The 16,509-nt window shown below is 37.4% G+C and overlaps 1 protein-coding gene across 1 annotated transcript in view; it reads right to left on the bottom strand.

The window, feature by feature from the left end:
- Positions 1–16,433, bottom strand: part of rnf215 (ring finger protein 215) — a 30,858-nt gene extending 14,425 nt beyond the window's left edge. Inside the window, exons 1-6 of the mRNA XM_051950401.1 lie at positions 16,051–16,433; positions 14,688–14,840; positions 14,419–14,490; positions 14,062–14,147; positions 12,881–12,935; positions 12,683–12,787 (exon numbers count right to left, since the gene is read on the bottom strand). Coding sequence (XP_051806361.1) covers positions 12,683–12,787; positions 12,881–12,935; positions 14,062–14,147; positions 14,419–14,490; positions 14,688–14,840; positions 16,051–16,281 — 702 coding nt within the window. The 5' untranslated portion in view covers positions 16,282–16,433. The remainder of the gene's footprint in view (positions 1–12,682; positions 12,788–12,880; positions 12,936–14,061; positions 14,148–14,418; positions 14,491–14,687; positions 14,841–16,050) is intronic.
- Between the last annotated feature and the right edge of the window lie 76 nt (positions 16,434–16,509).

The raw sequence follows: 16,509 nt of genomic DNA, 5'->3' as shown, positions 1-16,509 counted from the left end.
TTAGTATGTCATCCAAAAAGTGACAAAAAACGTCATAGTTTAGTATGTCGTCCAAAAAGTGACAAAAAACGTCACAGTTTCGTATGTCGTCCAAAATGTGACAAAAACGTCATAGTTCAGTATGTCGTCCAAAATGTGACAAAAACGTCATAGTTTAGTATGTCGTCCAAAATGTGACAAAAACGTCATAGTTCGGTATGTCGTCCAGAAAATGACACTTTAATCCCACAGCAGGAAAATTTGTGAAGGAGTCATTCCCATACCGAGAGTTGAACCCGAGCCTCCTGGGTGAAAACCAGGTGTCAAAACTACTAGACCATATGAGACATACTTAAGTATGCTGACCAAAAGATGACAAAAACGTCATAGTTTAGCATGTCGTCCAAAAAGTGACGAAAACGTCAAAGTTTAGTATGTTGTCCAAAATGTGACAAAAAACGTCATAGTTTAGTATGTTGTCCAAAATGTGACAAAAAACGTCATAGTTTAGTAGGTTGTCCAAAATGTGACAAAAAAACGTCATAGTTTAGTATGTCATCCAAAAAGTGAAAAAAAACGTCATAGTTAAGTATGTCGTCCAAAAAGTGACAAAAAAGTCATAGTTTATTTAGTATGTCGTCCAAAATGTGACAAAAACGTCATAGTTCAGTATGTCGTCCAAAATGTGACAAAAACGTCATAGTTTAGTATGTCGTCCAAAATGTGACTAAAACGTCATAGTTTAGTATGCCGTCCAAAAAGTGACAAAAAACGTCATAGTTTAATATGTCGTCCAAAAACTGATAAAAACGTCATAGTTTAGTATGTTGTCCAAAATGTGACAAAAAACGTCATCGTTTAGTATGTCGTCCAAAATGTGACAAAAACGTCATAGTTTAGTATGTCGTCCAAAATGTGACGAAAAACGTCATAGTTTAGTATGTTGTCCAAAATGTGACAAAAAACGTCATAGTTTAGTATGTCGTCTAAAATGTGACTAAAACGTCATAGTTTAGTATGTCGTCCAAAATGGGACAAAAAGGTCATAGTTCGGTATGTCGTCCAGAAAATGACACTTTAATCCCACAGCAGGAAAATTTGCGAAGGAGTCATTCCCATACCGAGAGTTGAACCCGAGCCTCCTGGGTGAAAACCAGGTGTCAAAACTACTAGGCCATATGAGACATACTTAAACACATTGACCAAAAGATGACAAAAAGTTTATAGTTTAGTTATGTCGTCCAAAATACAACAAAAAAGTTCATAGCTTAGTATGTCGTCCAAATTATGACAAAAATGTCATAGTTTCGTATGTCGTCCAAAAAGTGAAAAAAAACGTCATAGTTTAGTATGTCGTCCAGAAGAAGACACATTAATCCCACAACAGGGAAATTTCCAAAGGAGTCACTCCCATACCAAGAGCTGAACCCGGGACACCTGGGTGAAAACCAGGAATCCTGACCACTAGACCATATGCGACTACTACATCTAAAAACACCAAAAAGTTCATAGTTTAGTATGTCGTCCAAAAAGTAAAAAAAAAAAACGTCATAGTTTAGTATGTCGTCCAAATTGTGACAAAAACGTCATAGTTTAGTATGTTGTCCAAAATGTGACAAAAACATCATAGTTCAGTATGTCGTCCAAAAAGTGACTAAAACGTCATAGTTTAGTATGTCGTCCAAAAACTGACAAAAACGTCATAGTTCAGTATGTTGTCCAAAATGTGACAAAAATCGTCATAGTTTAGTATGTCGTCCAAAAAGTGAAAAAAAAGTCATAGTTTAGTATGTCATCCAAAAAGTGACAAAAAACGTCATAGTTTAGTATGTCGTCCAAAAAGTGACAAAAAACGTCACAGTTTCGTATGTCGTCCAAAATGTGACAAAAACGTCATAGTTCAGTATGTCGTCCAAAATGTGACAAAAAACGTCAGAGTTTAGTAGGTTGTCCAAAATGTGACAAAAAAACGTCATAGTTTAGTATGTCGTCCAAAAAGTGAAAAAAAGTCATACTTTAGTATGTCATCCAAAAAGTGACAAAAAACGTCATAGTTAAGTATGTCGTCCAAAAAGTGACAAAAAACGTCATAGTTCAGTATGTCGTCCAAAGTGTGACAAAAACGTCATAGTTCAGTATGTCGTCCAAAATGTGACAAAAACGTCATAGTTTAGTATGTCGTCCAAATTGTGACAAAAACGTCATAGTTTAGTATGTTGTCCAAAATGTGACAAAAACGTCATAGTTCAGTATGTCGTCCAAAATGTGACAAAAACGTCATAGTTTAGTATGTCGTCCAAATTGTGACAAAAACGTCATAGTTTAGTATGTTGTCCAAAATGTGACAAAAACATCATAGTTCAGTATGTCGTCCAAAAAGTGACTAAAACGTCATAGTTTAGTATGTCGTCCAAAAACTGACAAAAACGTCACAGTTTAGTATGTTGTCCAAAATGTGACAAAAAACGTCATAGTTTAGTATGTCGTCTAAAATGTGACAAAAACGTCATAGTTTAGTATGTCGTCCAAAATGTGACAAAAAACGTCATAGTTTAGTATGTTGTCCAAAATGTGACAAAAAACGTCATAGTTTAGTATGTCGTCTAAAATGTGACTAAAACGTCATAGTTTAGTATGTCGTCCAAAATGTGACAAAAACGTCATAGTTCGGTATGTCGTCCAGAAAATGACAAAAAACGTCATAGTTAAGTATGTCGTCCAAAAACTGACAAAAACGTCACAGTTTAGTATGTTGTCCAAAATGTGACAAAAAACGTCATAGTTTAGTATGTCGTCTAAAATGTGACAAAAACGTCATAGTTTAGTATGTCGTCCAAAATGTGACAAAAAACGTCATAGTTTAGTATGTTGTCCAAAATGTGACAAAAAACGTCATAGTTTAGTATGTCGTCTAAAATGTGACTAAAACGTCATAGTTTAGTATGTCGTCCAAAATGTGACAAAAACGTCATAGTTCGGTATGTCGTCCAGAAAATGACACTTTAATCCCACAGCAGGAAAATCTACGAAGGAGTCATTCCCATACCGAGAGTTGAACCCGAGCCTCCGGGGTGAAAACCAGGTGTCAAAACTACTAGACCATATGAGACATACTTAAGTATGCTGACCAAAAGATGACAAAAACGTCATAGTTTAGCATGTCGTCCAAAAAGTGACTAAAACGTCATAGTTTAGTATGTTGTCCAAAATGTGACAAAAAACGTCATAGTTTAGTATGTTGTCCAAAATGTGACAAAAAACGTCATAGTTTAGTAGGTTGTCCAAAATGTGACAAAAAAACGTCATAGTTTAGTATGTCATCCAAAAAGTGAAAAAAAACGTCATAGTTAAGTATGTCGTCCAAAAAGTGACAAAAAAGTCATAGTTTATTTAGAATGTCGTCCAAAATGTGACAAAAACGTCATAGTTCAGTATGTCGTCCAAAATGTGACAAAAACGTCATAGTTTAGTATGTCGTCCAAAATGTGACTAAAACGTCATAGTTTAGTATGCCGTCCAAAAAGTGACAAAAAACGTCATAGTTTAGTATGTCGTCCAAAAACTGATAAAAACGTCATAGTTTAGTATGTTGTCCAAAATGTGACAAAAAACGTCATAGTTTAGTATGTCGTCCAAAATGTGACAAAAACGTCATAGTTTAGTATGTCGTCCAAAATGTGACAAAAAACGTCATAGTTTAGTATGTTGTCCAAAATGTGACAAAAAACGTCATAGTTTAGTATGTCGTCTAAAATGTGACTAAAACGTCATAGTTTAGTATGTCGTCCAAAATGGGACAAAAACGTCATAGTTCGGTATGTCGTCCAGAAAATGACACTTTAATCCCACAGCAGGAAAATTTGCGAAGGAGTCATTCCCATACCGAGAGTTGAACCCGAGCCTCCTGGGTGAAAACCAGGTGTCAAAACTACTAGGCCATATGAGACATACTTAAACACATTGACCAAAAGATGACAAAAAGTTTATAGTTTAGTTATGTCGTCCAAAATACAACAAAAAAGTTCATAGCTTAGTATGTCGTCCAAATTGTGACAAAAATGTCATAGTTTCGTATGTCGTCCAAAAAGTGAAAAAAAACGTCATAGTTAAGTATGTCGTCCAAAATGTGACAAAAACGTCATAGTTTAGTATGTCGTCCAAAATGTGACAAAAACGTCATAGTTCAGTATGTCGTCCAAAATGTGACAAAAACGTCATAGTTTAGTATGTCGTCCAAAATGGGACAAAAACGTCATAGTTCGGTATGTCGTCCAGAAAATGACACTTTAATCCCACAGCAGGGAAATTTGCGAAGGAGTCATTCCCATACCGAGAGTTGAACCCGAGCCTCCTGGGTGAAAACCAGGTGTCAGAACTACTAGGCCATATGAGACATACTTAAACACATTGACCAAAAGATGACAAAAAGTTTATAGTTTAGTTATGTCTTCCAAAATACAACAAAAAAGTTCAAAGCTGAGTATGTCGTCCAAATTGTGACAAAAATGTCATAGTTTCGTATGTCGTCCAAAAAGTGAAAAAAACGTCATAGTTTAGTATGTCATCCAAAAAGTGACAAAAAACGTCATAGTTTAGTATGTCGTCCAAAAAGTGACAAAAAACGTCATAGTTTAGTATGTCGTCCAAAAAGTGACAAAAAACGTCACAGTTTAGTATGTCGTCCAAAATGTGACAAAACGTCAAAGTTCAGTATGTCGTCCAAAATGTGACAAAAACGTCATAGTTTAGTATGTCGTCCAAAATGTGACAAAAACGTCATAGTTTAGTATGTCGTCCAAAATGTGACAAAAACGTCATAGTTCAGTATGTCGTCCAGAAAATGACACTTTAATCCCACAGCAGGAAAATTTCCGAAGGAGTCATTATCATACTGAAAGTTGAACCCGAGCCTCCTGGGTGAAAACCAGGTGTCAAAACTACTAGACCATATGAGACATACTTAAGTATGTTGACCAAAAGATGACAAAAAAACGTCATATTTTAGTATGTCGTCCAAAAAGTGACTCAAACGTCATAGTTTAGTATGTTGTCCAAAATGTGACAAAAAACGTCATAGTTTAGTATGTTGTCCAAAATGTGACAAAAATCGTCATAGTTTAGTATGTTGTCCAAAATGTGACAAAAAACATCATAGTTTAGTATGTTGTCCAAAATGTGACAAAAATCGTCATAGTTTAGTATGTTGTCCAAAATGTGACAAAAAACGTCAGAGTTTAGTAGGTTGTCCAAAATGTGACAAAAAAACGTCATAGTTTAGTATGTTGTCCAAAAAGTGAAAAAAAGTCATACTTTAGTATGTCATCCAAAAAGTGACAAAAAACGTCATAGTTCAGTATGTCGTCCAAAATGTGACAAAAACATCATAGTTTAGTATGTCGTCCAAATTGTGACAAAAACGTCATAGTTTAGTATGTTGTCCAAAATGTGACAAAAACGTCATAGTTCAGTATGTCGTCCAAAATGTGACAAAAACGTCATAGTTTAGTATGTCGTCCAAATTGTGACAAAAACGTCATAGTTTAGTATGTTGTCCAAAATGTGACAAAAACGTCATAGTTCAGTATGTCGTCCAAAAAGTGACTAAAACGTCATAGTTTAGTATGTCGTCCAAAATGTGACAAAAACGTCATAGTTTAGTATGTCGTCCAAAATGTGACAAAAACGTCATAGTTTAGTATGTCGTCCAAATTGTGACAAAAACGTCATAGTTTAGTATGTTGTCCAAAATGTGACAAAAACGTCATAGTTCAGTATGTCGTCCAAAAAGTGACTAAAACGTCATAGTTTAGTATGTCGTCCAAAAACTGACTAAAACGTCATAGTTTAGTATGTCGTCCAAAATGTGACAAAAACGTCATAGTTTAGTATGTCGTCCAAAATGTGACAAAAACGTCATAGTTTAGTATGTCGTCCAAATTGTGACAAAAACGTCATAGTTTAGTATGTCGTCCAAAATGTGACAAAAAACGTCATAGTTTAGTATGTTGTCCAAAATGTGACAAAAAACGTCATAGTTTAGTATGTCGTCTAAAATGTGACTAAAACGTCATAGTTTAGTATGTCGTCCAAAATGGGACAAAAACGTCATAGTTCGGTATGTCGTCCAGAAAATGACACTTTAATCCCACAGCAGGAAAATTTGCGAAGGAGTCATTCCCATACCGAGAGTTGAACCCGAGCCTCCTGGGTGAAAACCAGGTGTCAGAACTACTAGGCCATATGAGACATACTTAAACACATTGACCAAAAGATGACAAAAAGTTTATAGTTTAGTTATGTCTTCCAAAATACAACAAAAAAGTTCAAAGCTGAGTATGTCGTCCAAATTGTGACAAAAATGTCATAGTTTCGTATGTCATCCAAAAAGTGAAAAAAAGTCATACTTTAGTATGTCATCCAAAAAGTGACAAAAAACGTCATAGTTAAGTATGTCGTCCAAAAAGTGACAAAAAACGTCATAGTTCAGTATGTCGTCCAAAATGTGACAAAAACGTCATAGTTTAGTATGTCGTCCAAATTGTGACAAAAACGTCATAGTTTAGTATGTTGTCCAAAATGTGACAAAAACGTCATAGTTCAGTATGTCGTCCAAAATGTGACAAAAACGTCATAGTTTAGTATGTCGTCCAAATTGTGACAAAAACGTCATAGTTTAGTATGTTGTCCAAAATGTGACAAAAACGTCATAGTTCAGTATGTCGTCCAAAAAGTGACTAAAACGTCATAGTTTAGTATGTCGTCCAAAATGTGACAAAAACGTCATAGTTTAGTATGTCGTCCAAAATGTGACAAAAACGTCATAGTTTAGTATGTCGTCCAAATTGTGACAAAAACGTCATAGTTTAGTATGTTGTCCAAAATGTGACAAAAACGTCATAGTTCAGTATGTCGTCCAAAAAGTGACTAAAACGTCATAGTTTAGTATGTCGTCCAAAAACTGACAAAAACGTCATAGTTAAGTATGTCGTCCAAAAACTGATAAAAACGTCATAGTTTAGTATGTTGTCCAAAATGTGACAAAAAACGTCATAGTTTAGTATGTTGTCCAAAATGTGACAAAAAACGTCATAGTTTAGTATGTCGTCTAAAATGTGACTAAAACGTCATAGTTTAGTATGTCGTCCAAAATGGGACAAAAACGTCATAGTTCGGTATGTCGTCCAGAAAATGACACTTTAATCCCACAGCAGGAAAATTTGCGAAGGAGTCATTCCCATACCGAGAGTTGAACCCGAGCCTCCTGGGTGAAAACCAGGTGTCAAAACTACTAGGCCATATGAGACATACTTAAACACATTGACCAAAAGATGACAAAAAGTTTATAGTTTAGTTATGTCGTCCAAAATACAACAAAAAAGTTCATAGCTTAGTATGTCGTCCAAATTATGACAAAAATGTCATAGTTTCGTATGTCGTCCAAAAAGTGACAAAAAACGTCATAGTTTAGTATGTCGTCCAAAATGTGACAAAAACGTCATAGTTCGGTATGTCGTCCAAAATGTGACAAAAACGTCATAGTTTAGTATGTCGTCCAAAATGTGACAAAAACGTCATAGTTTAGTATGTCGTCCAAAATGTGACAAAAACGTCATAGTTCAGTATGTCGTCCAAAATGTGACAAAAACGTCATAGTTTAGTATGTCGTCCAAAATGGGACAAAAACGTCATAGTTCGGTATGTCGTCCAGAAAATGACACTTTAATCCCACAGCAGGAAAATTCGCGAAGGAGTCATTCCCATACCGAGAGTTGAACCCGAGCCTTCTGGGTGAAAACCAGGTGTCAGAACTACTAGGCCATATGAGACATACTTAAACACGTTGACCAAAAGATGACAAAAAGTTTATAGTTTAATTATGTCTTCCAAAATACAACAAAAAAGTTCATAGCTTAGTATGTCGTCCAAATTGTGACAAAAATGTCATAGTTTCATATGTCGTCCAAAAAGTGAAAAAAAACGTCATAGTTTAGTATGTTGTCCAAAATGTGACAAAAAACGTCATAGTTTAGTATGTCGTCCAAAAAGTGACAAAAAACGTCATAGTTTAGTATGTCGTCCAAAATGTGACAAAAACGTCATAGTTCAGTATGTCGTCCAAAATGTGACAAAAACGTCATAGTTTAGTATGTCGTCCAAAAACTGACAAAAACATCATCGTTTAGTATGTTGTCCAAAATGTGACAAAAAACGTCATAGTTTAGTATGTCGTCCAAAAAGTGACAAAAAACGTCATAGTTTAGTTATGTCGTCCAAAATACAACAAGAAAGTTCATAGCTTAGTATGTCGTCCAAATTGTGACAAAAAGTCATAGTTTAGTATGTCGTCCAAATTGTGACAAAAACGTCATAGTTTAGTATGTCATCCAAAAAGTGACAAAAAACGTCATAGTTAAGTATGTCGTCCAAAAAGTGACAAAAAACGTCATAGTTCAGTATGTCGTCCAAAATGTGACAAAAACGTCATAGTTTAGTATGTCGTCCAAATTGTGACAAAAACGTCATAGTTTAGTATGTTGTCCAAAATGTGACAAAAACGTCATAGTTCAGTATGTCGTCCAAAATGTGACAAAAACGTCATAGTTTAGTATGTCGTCCAAATTGTGACAAAAACGTCATAGTTTAGTATGTTGTCCAAAATGTGACAAAAACGTCATAGTTCAGTATGTCGTCCAAAAAGTGACTAAAACGTCATAGTTTAGTATGTCGTCCAAAATGTGACAAAAACGTCATAGTTTAGTATGTCGTCCAAAATGTGACAAAAACGTCATAGTTTAGTATGTCGTCCAAATTGTGACAAAAACGTCATAGTTTAGTATGTTGTCCAAAATGTGACAAAAACGTCATAGTTCAGTATGTCGTCCAAAAAGTGACTAAAACGTCATAGTTTAGTATGTCGTCCAAAAACTGACAAAAACGTCATAGTTAAGTATGTCGTCCAAAAACTGATAAAAACGTCATAGTTTAGTATGTTGTCCAAAATGTGACAAAAAACGTCATAGTTTAGTATGTTGTCCAAAATGTGACAAAAAACGTCATAGTTTAGTATGTCGTCTAAAATGTGACTAAAACGTCATAGTTTAGTATGTCGTCCAAAATGGGACAAAAACGTCATAGTTCGGTATGTCGTCCAGAAAATGACACTTTAATCCCACAGCAGGAAAATTTGCGAAGGAGTCATTCCCATACCGAGAGTTGAACCCGAGCCTCCTGGGTGAAAACCAGGTGTCAAAACTACTAGGCCATATGAGACATACTTAAACACATTGACCAAAAGATGACAAAAAGTTTATAGTTTAGTTATGTCGTCCAAAATACAACAAAAAAGTTCATAGCTTAGTATGTCGTCCAAATTATGACAAAAATGTCATAGTTTCGTATGTCGTCCAAAAAGTGACAAAAAACGTCATAGTTTAGTATGTCGTCCAAAATGTGACAAAAACGTCATAGTTCGGTATGTCGTCCAAAATGTGACAAAAACGTCATAGTTTAGTATGTCGTCCAAAATGTGACAAAAACGTCATAGTTTAGTATGTCGTCCAAAATGTGACAAAAACGTCATAGTTCAGTATGTCGTCCAAAATGTGACAAAAACGTCATAGTTTAGTATGTCGTCCAAAATGGGACAAAAACGTCATAGTTCGGTATGTCGTCCAGAAAATGACACTTTAATCCCACAGCAGGAAAATTCGCGAAGGAGTCATTCCCATACCGAGAGTTGAACCCGAGCCTTCTGGGTGAAAACCAGGTGTCAGAACTACTAGGCCATATGAGACATACTTAAACACGTTGACCAAAAGATGACAAAAAGTTTATAGTTTAATTATGTCTTCCAAAATACAACAAAAAAGTTCATAGCTTAGTATGTCGTCCAAATTGTGACAAAAATGTCATAGTTTCATATGTCGTCCAAAAAGTGAAAAAAAACGTCATAGTTTAGTATGTTGTCCAAAATGTGACAAAAAACGTCATAGTTTAGTATGTCGTCCAAAAAGTGACAAAAAACGTCATAGTTTAGTATGTCGTCCAAAATGTGACAAAAACGTCATAGTTCAGTATGTCGTCCAAAATGTGACAAAAACGTCATAGTTTAGTATGTCGTCCAAAAACTGACAAAAACATCATCGTTTAGTATGTTGTCCAAAATGTGACAAAAAACGTCATAGTTTAGTATGTCGTCCAAAAAGTGACAAAAAACGTCATAGTTTAGTTATGTCGTCCAAAATACAACAAGAAAGTTCATAGCTTAGTATGTCGTCCAAATTGTGACAAAAAGTCATAGTTTAGTATGTCGTCCAAATTGTGACAAAAACGTCATAGTTTAGTATGTTGTCCAAAATGTGACAAAAAACGTCATAGTTTAGTATGTTGTCCAAATTGTGACAAAAACGTCATAGTTTAGTATGTTGTCCAAAATGTGACAAAAAACGTCATAGTTTAGTATGTCGTCCAAAATGTGACAAAAACGTCATAGTTTAGTATGTCGTCCAAAAACTGACAAAAACGTCATAGTTTAGTATGTCGTCCAAATTGTGACAAAAAGTCATAGCTTAGTATGTCGACCAAATTGTGACAAAAACGTCATAGTTTAGTATGTTGTCCAAAATGTGACAAAAACGTCATAGTTTAGTATGTCGTCCAAAAAGTGACAAAAAACGTCATAGTTGAGTATGTCGTCCAAAAACTGACAAAAACGTCATAGTTTAGTATGTCGTCCAAAATGTGACTAAAACGTCATAGTTTAGTATGTCGTCTAAAATGTGACTAAAACGTCATAGTTTAGTATGTCGTCCAAAATGTGACAAAAAACGTCATAGTTTAGTATGTCGTCCAAAATGGGACAAAAACGTCATAGTTCGGTATGTCGTCCAGAAAATGACACTTTAATCCCACAGCAGGAAAATTTGCGAAGGAGTCATTCCCATACCGAGAGTTGAACCCGAGCCTTCTGGGTGAAAACCAGGTGTCAGAACTACTAGGCCATATTAGACATACTTAAACACATTGACCAAAAGATGACAAAAAGTTTATAGTTTAGTTAGGTCTTCCAAAATACAACAAAAAAGTTCATAGCTTAGTATGTCGTCCAAATTGTGACAAAAATGTCAGTTTCGTATGTCGTCCAAAAAGTGAAAAAAAACGTCATAGTTTAGTATGTCATCCAAAAAGTGACAAAAACGTCATAGTTTAGTATGTCGTCCAGAAGAAGAGACATTAATCCCACAACAGGGAAATTTCCAAATTAGTCATTCGCATACCAGGAGTCGAACCCGGGCAGCCTGGGTGAAAACCAGGAACTCCTTCGCAAATTTTCCTGCTGTGGGATTAATGTGTCATTTTCTGGACGACATACTGAACTATGACGTTTTTGTCACATTTTAGACGACATGCTAAACTAGAAAAGCACTCGGAGAGCACATACCTCCGCCATGCCGTTTGTCTGTCCGTCTTGTGTGTGTGTCCGTGTGTGTGTGTGTCCGTGTGTGTGTGTGTCTGTTTGTCTGTTAACAGCATAACTCAAAAAGTCATGGACGGATTTTCACCAAATTTTTACAGGATGTCCGGAAGAGCAAGAGTAAGAATCGATTAGATTTTGGAGGTGACCCGAATCACCGTCTGGATCCAGGAATTTTTTGAAGGTCGAAGGACAATTGAGAGATGGCCGCCAGGCCATCTCTCAATTGGACAGAGAAAAGTCCGTCCATGACTTTTTGAGTTATGCTGTTAACAGACAAACAGACACACAGACACACAGACACACACACACACAGACACACGGACACACACACGGACACACGGACACACACACACGGACAGAAACGGCATGGCGGAGCTATGCGCTCTCCGAGTGCTTTTCTAGTTTCATATGTATTATTTGCTGATGTGCATTTAAATTTACCAAGTACTAATCTGTCACCATTGTCCTGCATAATACACACTTCAAGTGCATTAAAATGATTAAGATCAACTCAGTGCTTACAGCTGATAAGTGATTAGCTTTGCAATGCATTTCTGCTTCAAAACTGTTCCTTAATGTCACATAGGTAATGTCGCGCTCCAGTAGGGCACTGTCTGAAATGTTGTGTTTGAATGTATGCAGAAAATCTGTTTTCTTTACATGCATTTTAGAAAATCTGTTGTATATTATCTATAGTACTGGGATTGGAGCATTGTGGGGTTCAGTTAGCAATGGGCACCATGACAAAGACTTCTGAGACGCTTAATGACCACCGAGCAGAATGTGTGTGTTAAAACAAGCCCTGTGTGAGAAGGAGAGCATATGGTTCACCGGCAAATGTAAAGAAAAGTTGGCTTTGTGGAACAAAAACCACCGTAATCAGCACAGGACATACTATGTGCATTGTTATCAATTTGTGCCATTGGTCAGAAAATGTGAACCTCTAGCATCCTTCCTGTGGGACAGCAGATGTAAATTAAGGATCAGAATCAGGGTCTGCTGATACCTGTCAGTTACAAAACACAGATTTAGATCTTTGAGATGTGATCAGAACATCCCTAATGCAGATGTTTTTGACCCACAAAGTAAACCTCTGAGTCGACTTTGTTCTCTTTTCCACGCTGTCAGCTTCATGCAGCTCCCATGGGGACTACAAACAAGCCCTACAGCAGGTTAAAAAGAAGAAATGCTATTGAGGTTAAAGTTATGTCCGTTCTGCTTCCCCACCTGGACCTGAGAGTTGGTCTCTCCCGTGCAGATGACCCCCTGCCACTCTCCGTAGCGGCCGCCTCTCGATCGACCACAGCTGGACCACAGCGTGAGCGTGGCTCCCTGCCCCAAACACAGCAGCATGAGCTCACTGTCAGCCAGCCTTCATCTGTTCACTCACCACACAAACACTGTCAGCTGAAGAGTGCGGCTCACCAGGTTGTCCTGCAGGATCGTCTTGTATGTGATTTTTGCTGTTGCATGAAGGCCCCTGTGAAGAGGTCAGCTGACATTTAGAGCCAATAAAATCCTCCATCACCACATTTACACTATAAACTTCAGATTAAACACTAACTTGAACCACGCTGGGGAAAAAAATCTGGCTATAAAAGCATTTGGAAAGGGTGTGGTTACATAAACATATAAGCCAATTTCTCATTTTAGCTGCACCAGCTGTTTTCATTTTGTTTATTTAATCACTTGTTTTCATTTTGGAGCCAGGGAGCAAATGCTTGGTTTACATGTTACACATATTTTTAAGAGAAAAATCTTCAGAAACAACAAAAAAGACTTTAGTTTGCGTGTGGTGACCTGCAGTAAAACTCCACAGAATGCAAAGAAAAATGCAGAAAATCTGGTGCTGCCATCTGAACTTAGTTTGTTTTGACCGGCTTGCATTTGAGTTACTCTTTCAAAAACAAAGTTATTTACTTTTCTCTAAATATTTTTCCTTGTGAGCACATTTACAGTCACATTTATGCACCTGTTCAGGGCAGCTTCCACTCCCGATCATTCATTCTTGTCTGCAGATCTGCTGCATTCTAAAGCACTTTAGGTTTCCTTGCTACAACATTATGACCTTTCAAAATTTGCAAGCAGATGTGACATACGGCATGTCGGCCTGTTATTACATAATGATGCTGTGGGGATTATTAGAGCTGAGTGTAATCACTTTTCATAACAGAATAATTTCCATTCATCTTTCCAAAAACATCTGAATGAAATTAAGAGAAATGCTGCATTTAATTACCGTTGTCATTTTTCACTTTTCTAAATCTTTATTCTGAGGTGCTTCACTTTTACAACTGAATGAGCAAATACTGACATTAATTATTGATTTAGCCGCAAAGTTAAACATCACAGCACCACTATATGCACAATCAGGCAATTTGTCAGATATGCAGTAAAAAAATAAAGTGGTGCTCAAAAGGCACAAATGCCACTAATCCAAAACTAACAGACGCATAAAAGAAACAGAACAAGACGAGTGTCATTACTCACAACTGATTAATAGTTATCTGTAACTGATTCAGCTGTATATCGTTGTTTCTAATCAGTTATATGAGCAGCTGATTCATTTAAAAGTGCAGCTTTATCTGTTCTCAGATGTTTTGTACCTGAGCAAAGCTCCGATCAGCTTGGTGACGTTTTCTGACGTCTGGATCACAATGATGGGCTTCGACAGCACCTGAGACAAATCCATCTACCGAGAAAGATTACAGGTTAGAAACATGACAGTTAGAACCCATTTTTACACCTGGACCTTTGATGTATGTCATCAGAAACAACATATGACACTAAATAAAGACACTGTAAATATTTAACGATAAATAAAAGCCGTTTCTTGCTGTAACGACACATGCAAAAATAATGAAGTGCAGCAACACTTAAATCCCACTGTAAAGGATGTTTTTCTGCTGCTATGATTTAAAAACAAAGAGAAATAGACCAAGACAGTATAAAACAACTTTTACCTCGCTGACGGTGTTTTGGTTGAGAGCCAGGATGATCAGTGCTGAAGCTCCGAGGACCAAAGCTCGCTTCATCTTTAACACAGACGACAGAATGTGACATTTTAGGGCTTCAACGAACACTCGCGCTGAAAACTCACCGACCGATCGCATATATGACGACAAATTCACATCCAAGACTTACAGAGGCAAACAGGAAGCAGGCAGAGCAGCGTTATGTTTTATCAACAGCTTTTAATGAGACAATTAGCCCTGCTCCAGCAGCGACTTACTTTATTAACGACTGCATCAGCGAAGGACTCCTGGTTCCCGGTGGAGGCTTTGCTGTCGTCCATCTCTACAGGAACCACTCCGATCCACGGCTCCTGGTTTTTGGTGTCGTCTTCATATTTTCCTCCGCTTACCTGGTTCTCCTCATCTCGAACCTGAGGACAGAGTGGAAATTTGAATAACTCCTCTTTAAAATAATGAACCATACAATATCAGTGACTATGAAACTTTTATTTTCACAGAAGACCTGGTGGACAAGCTGCCTTTGCACTTGTTTAGTCACTACTAACCATTTTAGTTCACTCCATTCAGATAAAAACTTAAGCTCCTTTAAGAAACACGCTCCTTTTCATTAACTTGACGACATCTGAGCGTGTCAGCTTCATGTCTGAAAAAGCACACGGTTCACTTTCCTGGGAAATTTCAATTTTAATAGGTCAGGCAGTTACATTTCTGCATCACTTTCAACTTGGCACAAGTCAAAACATTACGCAGCTACAGTAACCGATACATCCAGGAGATTTACTTACAGGTGTGGAAAGTGACAATGCAGCGGCAATAATTATCCATAAAAAAAATCGAAGAAAAAAGACACAGCTTGCAGCCAAAATCTCAAAAACACTTCTCATTCACTTTGCATTAAAATTTTATATCTATTACAAACTGAAACATCCTCAAAAATTTAATTTTACTGCGACAAAAACAGCCAGAAACAGATCAGATTAATAAAACTCACCTATAATGACAGCAATCATAGTTTTGACAAATCATTAACAGGAGATGAAGTTTAGTTTTATGGTCAGCTGTCTTTCCTTTGAGTTTGTATTTATCCTTCACATTATTTTTGTAGACCGTCTTTTTTAAATTCTATTTTTGACAGTTGTGTTGTCTGTTCTTTAACTAGACTTCCTGCATATGAATTCCTACGTGGCTAAATTGTCTGTTTATGCGTACAAGTGGCCAATAAAAATCTGGAATCTATAATAGATACCTGCAGTATCAGACTTCATATGAGCGTCTCTAAGGAGAGAGAGATGCTGCATCTCCACAAATGATTGCTTATAATTATGAATAATCCCTAACATGGAGACAGGGTAGATCTGGATCTAACAACAGGTCACACTGTCAACTTTCTTCAACTCAGTTTATCAGCTGCACTGAAATCAATAAAAACTGATGTTATTCAGTTACTTCAAATTAAGAGTCCTTTCCAGGAACAGACTGTATATATACACAGATTGTATATATACAGTCTATAGAGGAAGCCCTGATGTTCTCTTCTACCCACATTTATCGTTTGATTAACGGTCCAGACAGTCATCATGCAGGTTTCATCATAAACTATTCCCCTCCAGGCTGACTCACCAGAACCAGGTCTCCCTCCAGCTCTTTTCGCTCCTCGTCCCGGTTCTCGGAGCTCCCGCTGCCCTTGCTGGGCTCCACCACCTCCCCCTGCAGCACGGCGCTGACGCCGGGCCGCTGCTCCACGAACACCTCCACCAGAGCGACCTGCTCCGCTGCGACCAGCAGCCCCGGCCACCGCAGCAGGAGCAGCGGCAACGTAACGCAGAGACAGCAGCAGCGAGCCACAGCCATGACCGGAGAAACGAGGGGGAGAAAACACAGCCGAACACCGTCATGAACACACCGTCCCGATCAGCTGTCAGCCTTCATTTCTCAGAGGAGCTGCAGCGGGTTCGTTCGCTCGCAGCTCCTCGAACAATGTAAACAAGCGGCGCAGCTTCCGGCTCCGACCGGAAACAGGAAGCGGATCATCATCTTGAACACAAGCTCGTCTTTAAAACATTACAAAAAGAATTACAG

Source organism: Acanthochromis polyacanthus, chromosome 7, assembly GCF_021347895.1.
Source record: "Acanthochromis polyacanthus isolate Apoly-LR-REF ecotype Palm Island chromosome 7, KAUST_Apoly_ChrSc, whole genome shotgun sequence".
In the NCBI taxonomy this organism is placed as follows: Eukaryota; Metazoa; Chordata; class Actinopteri; family Pomacentridae; genus Acanthochromis; species Acanthochromis polyacanthus.
Note: the sequence above shows the minus strand (reverse complement) of the source record. Positions and strands in the feature narration are given on the sequence as shown.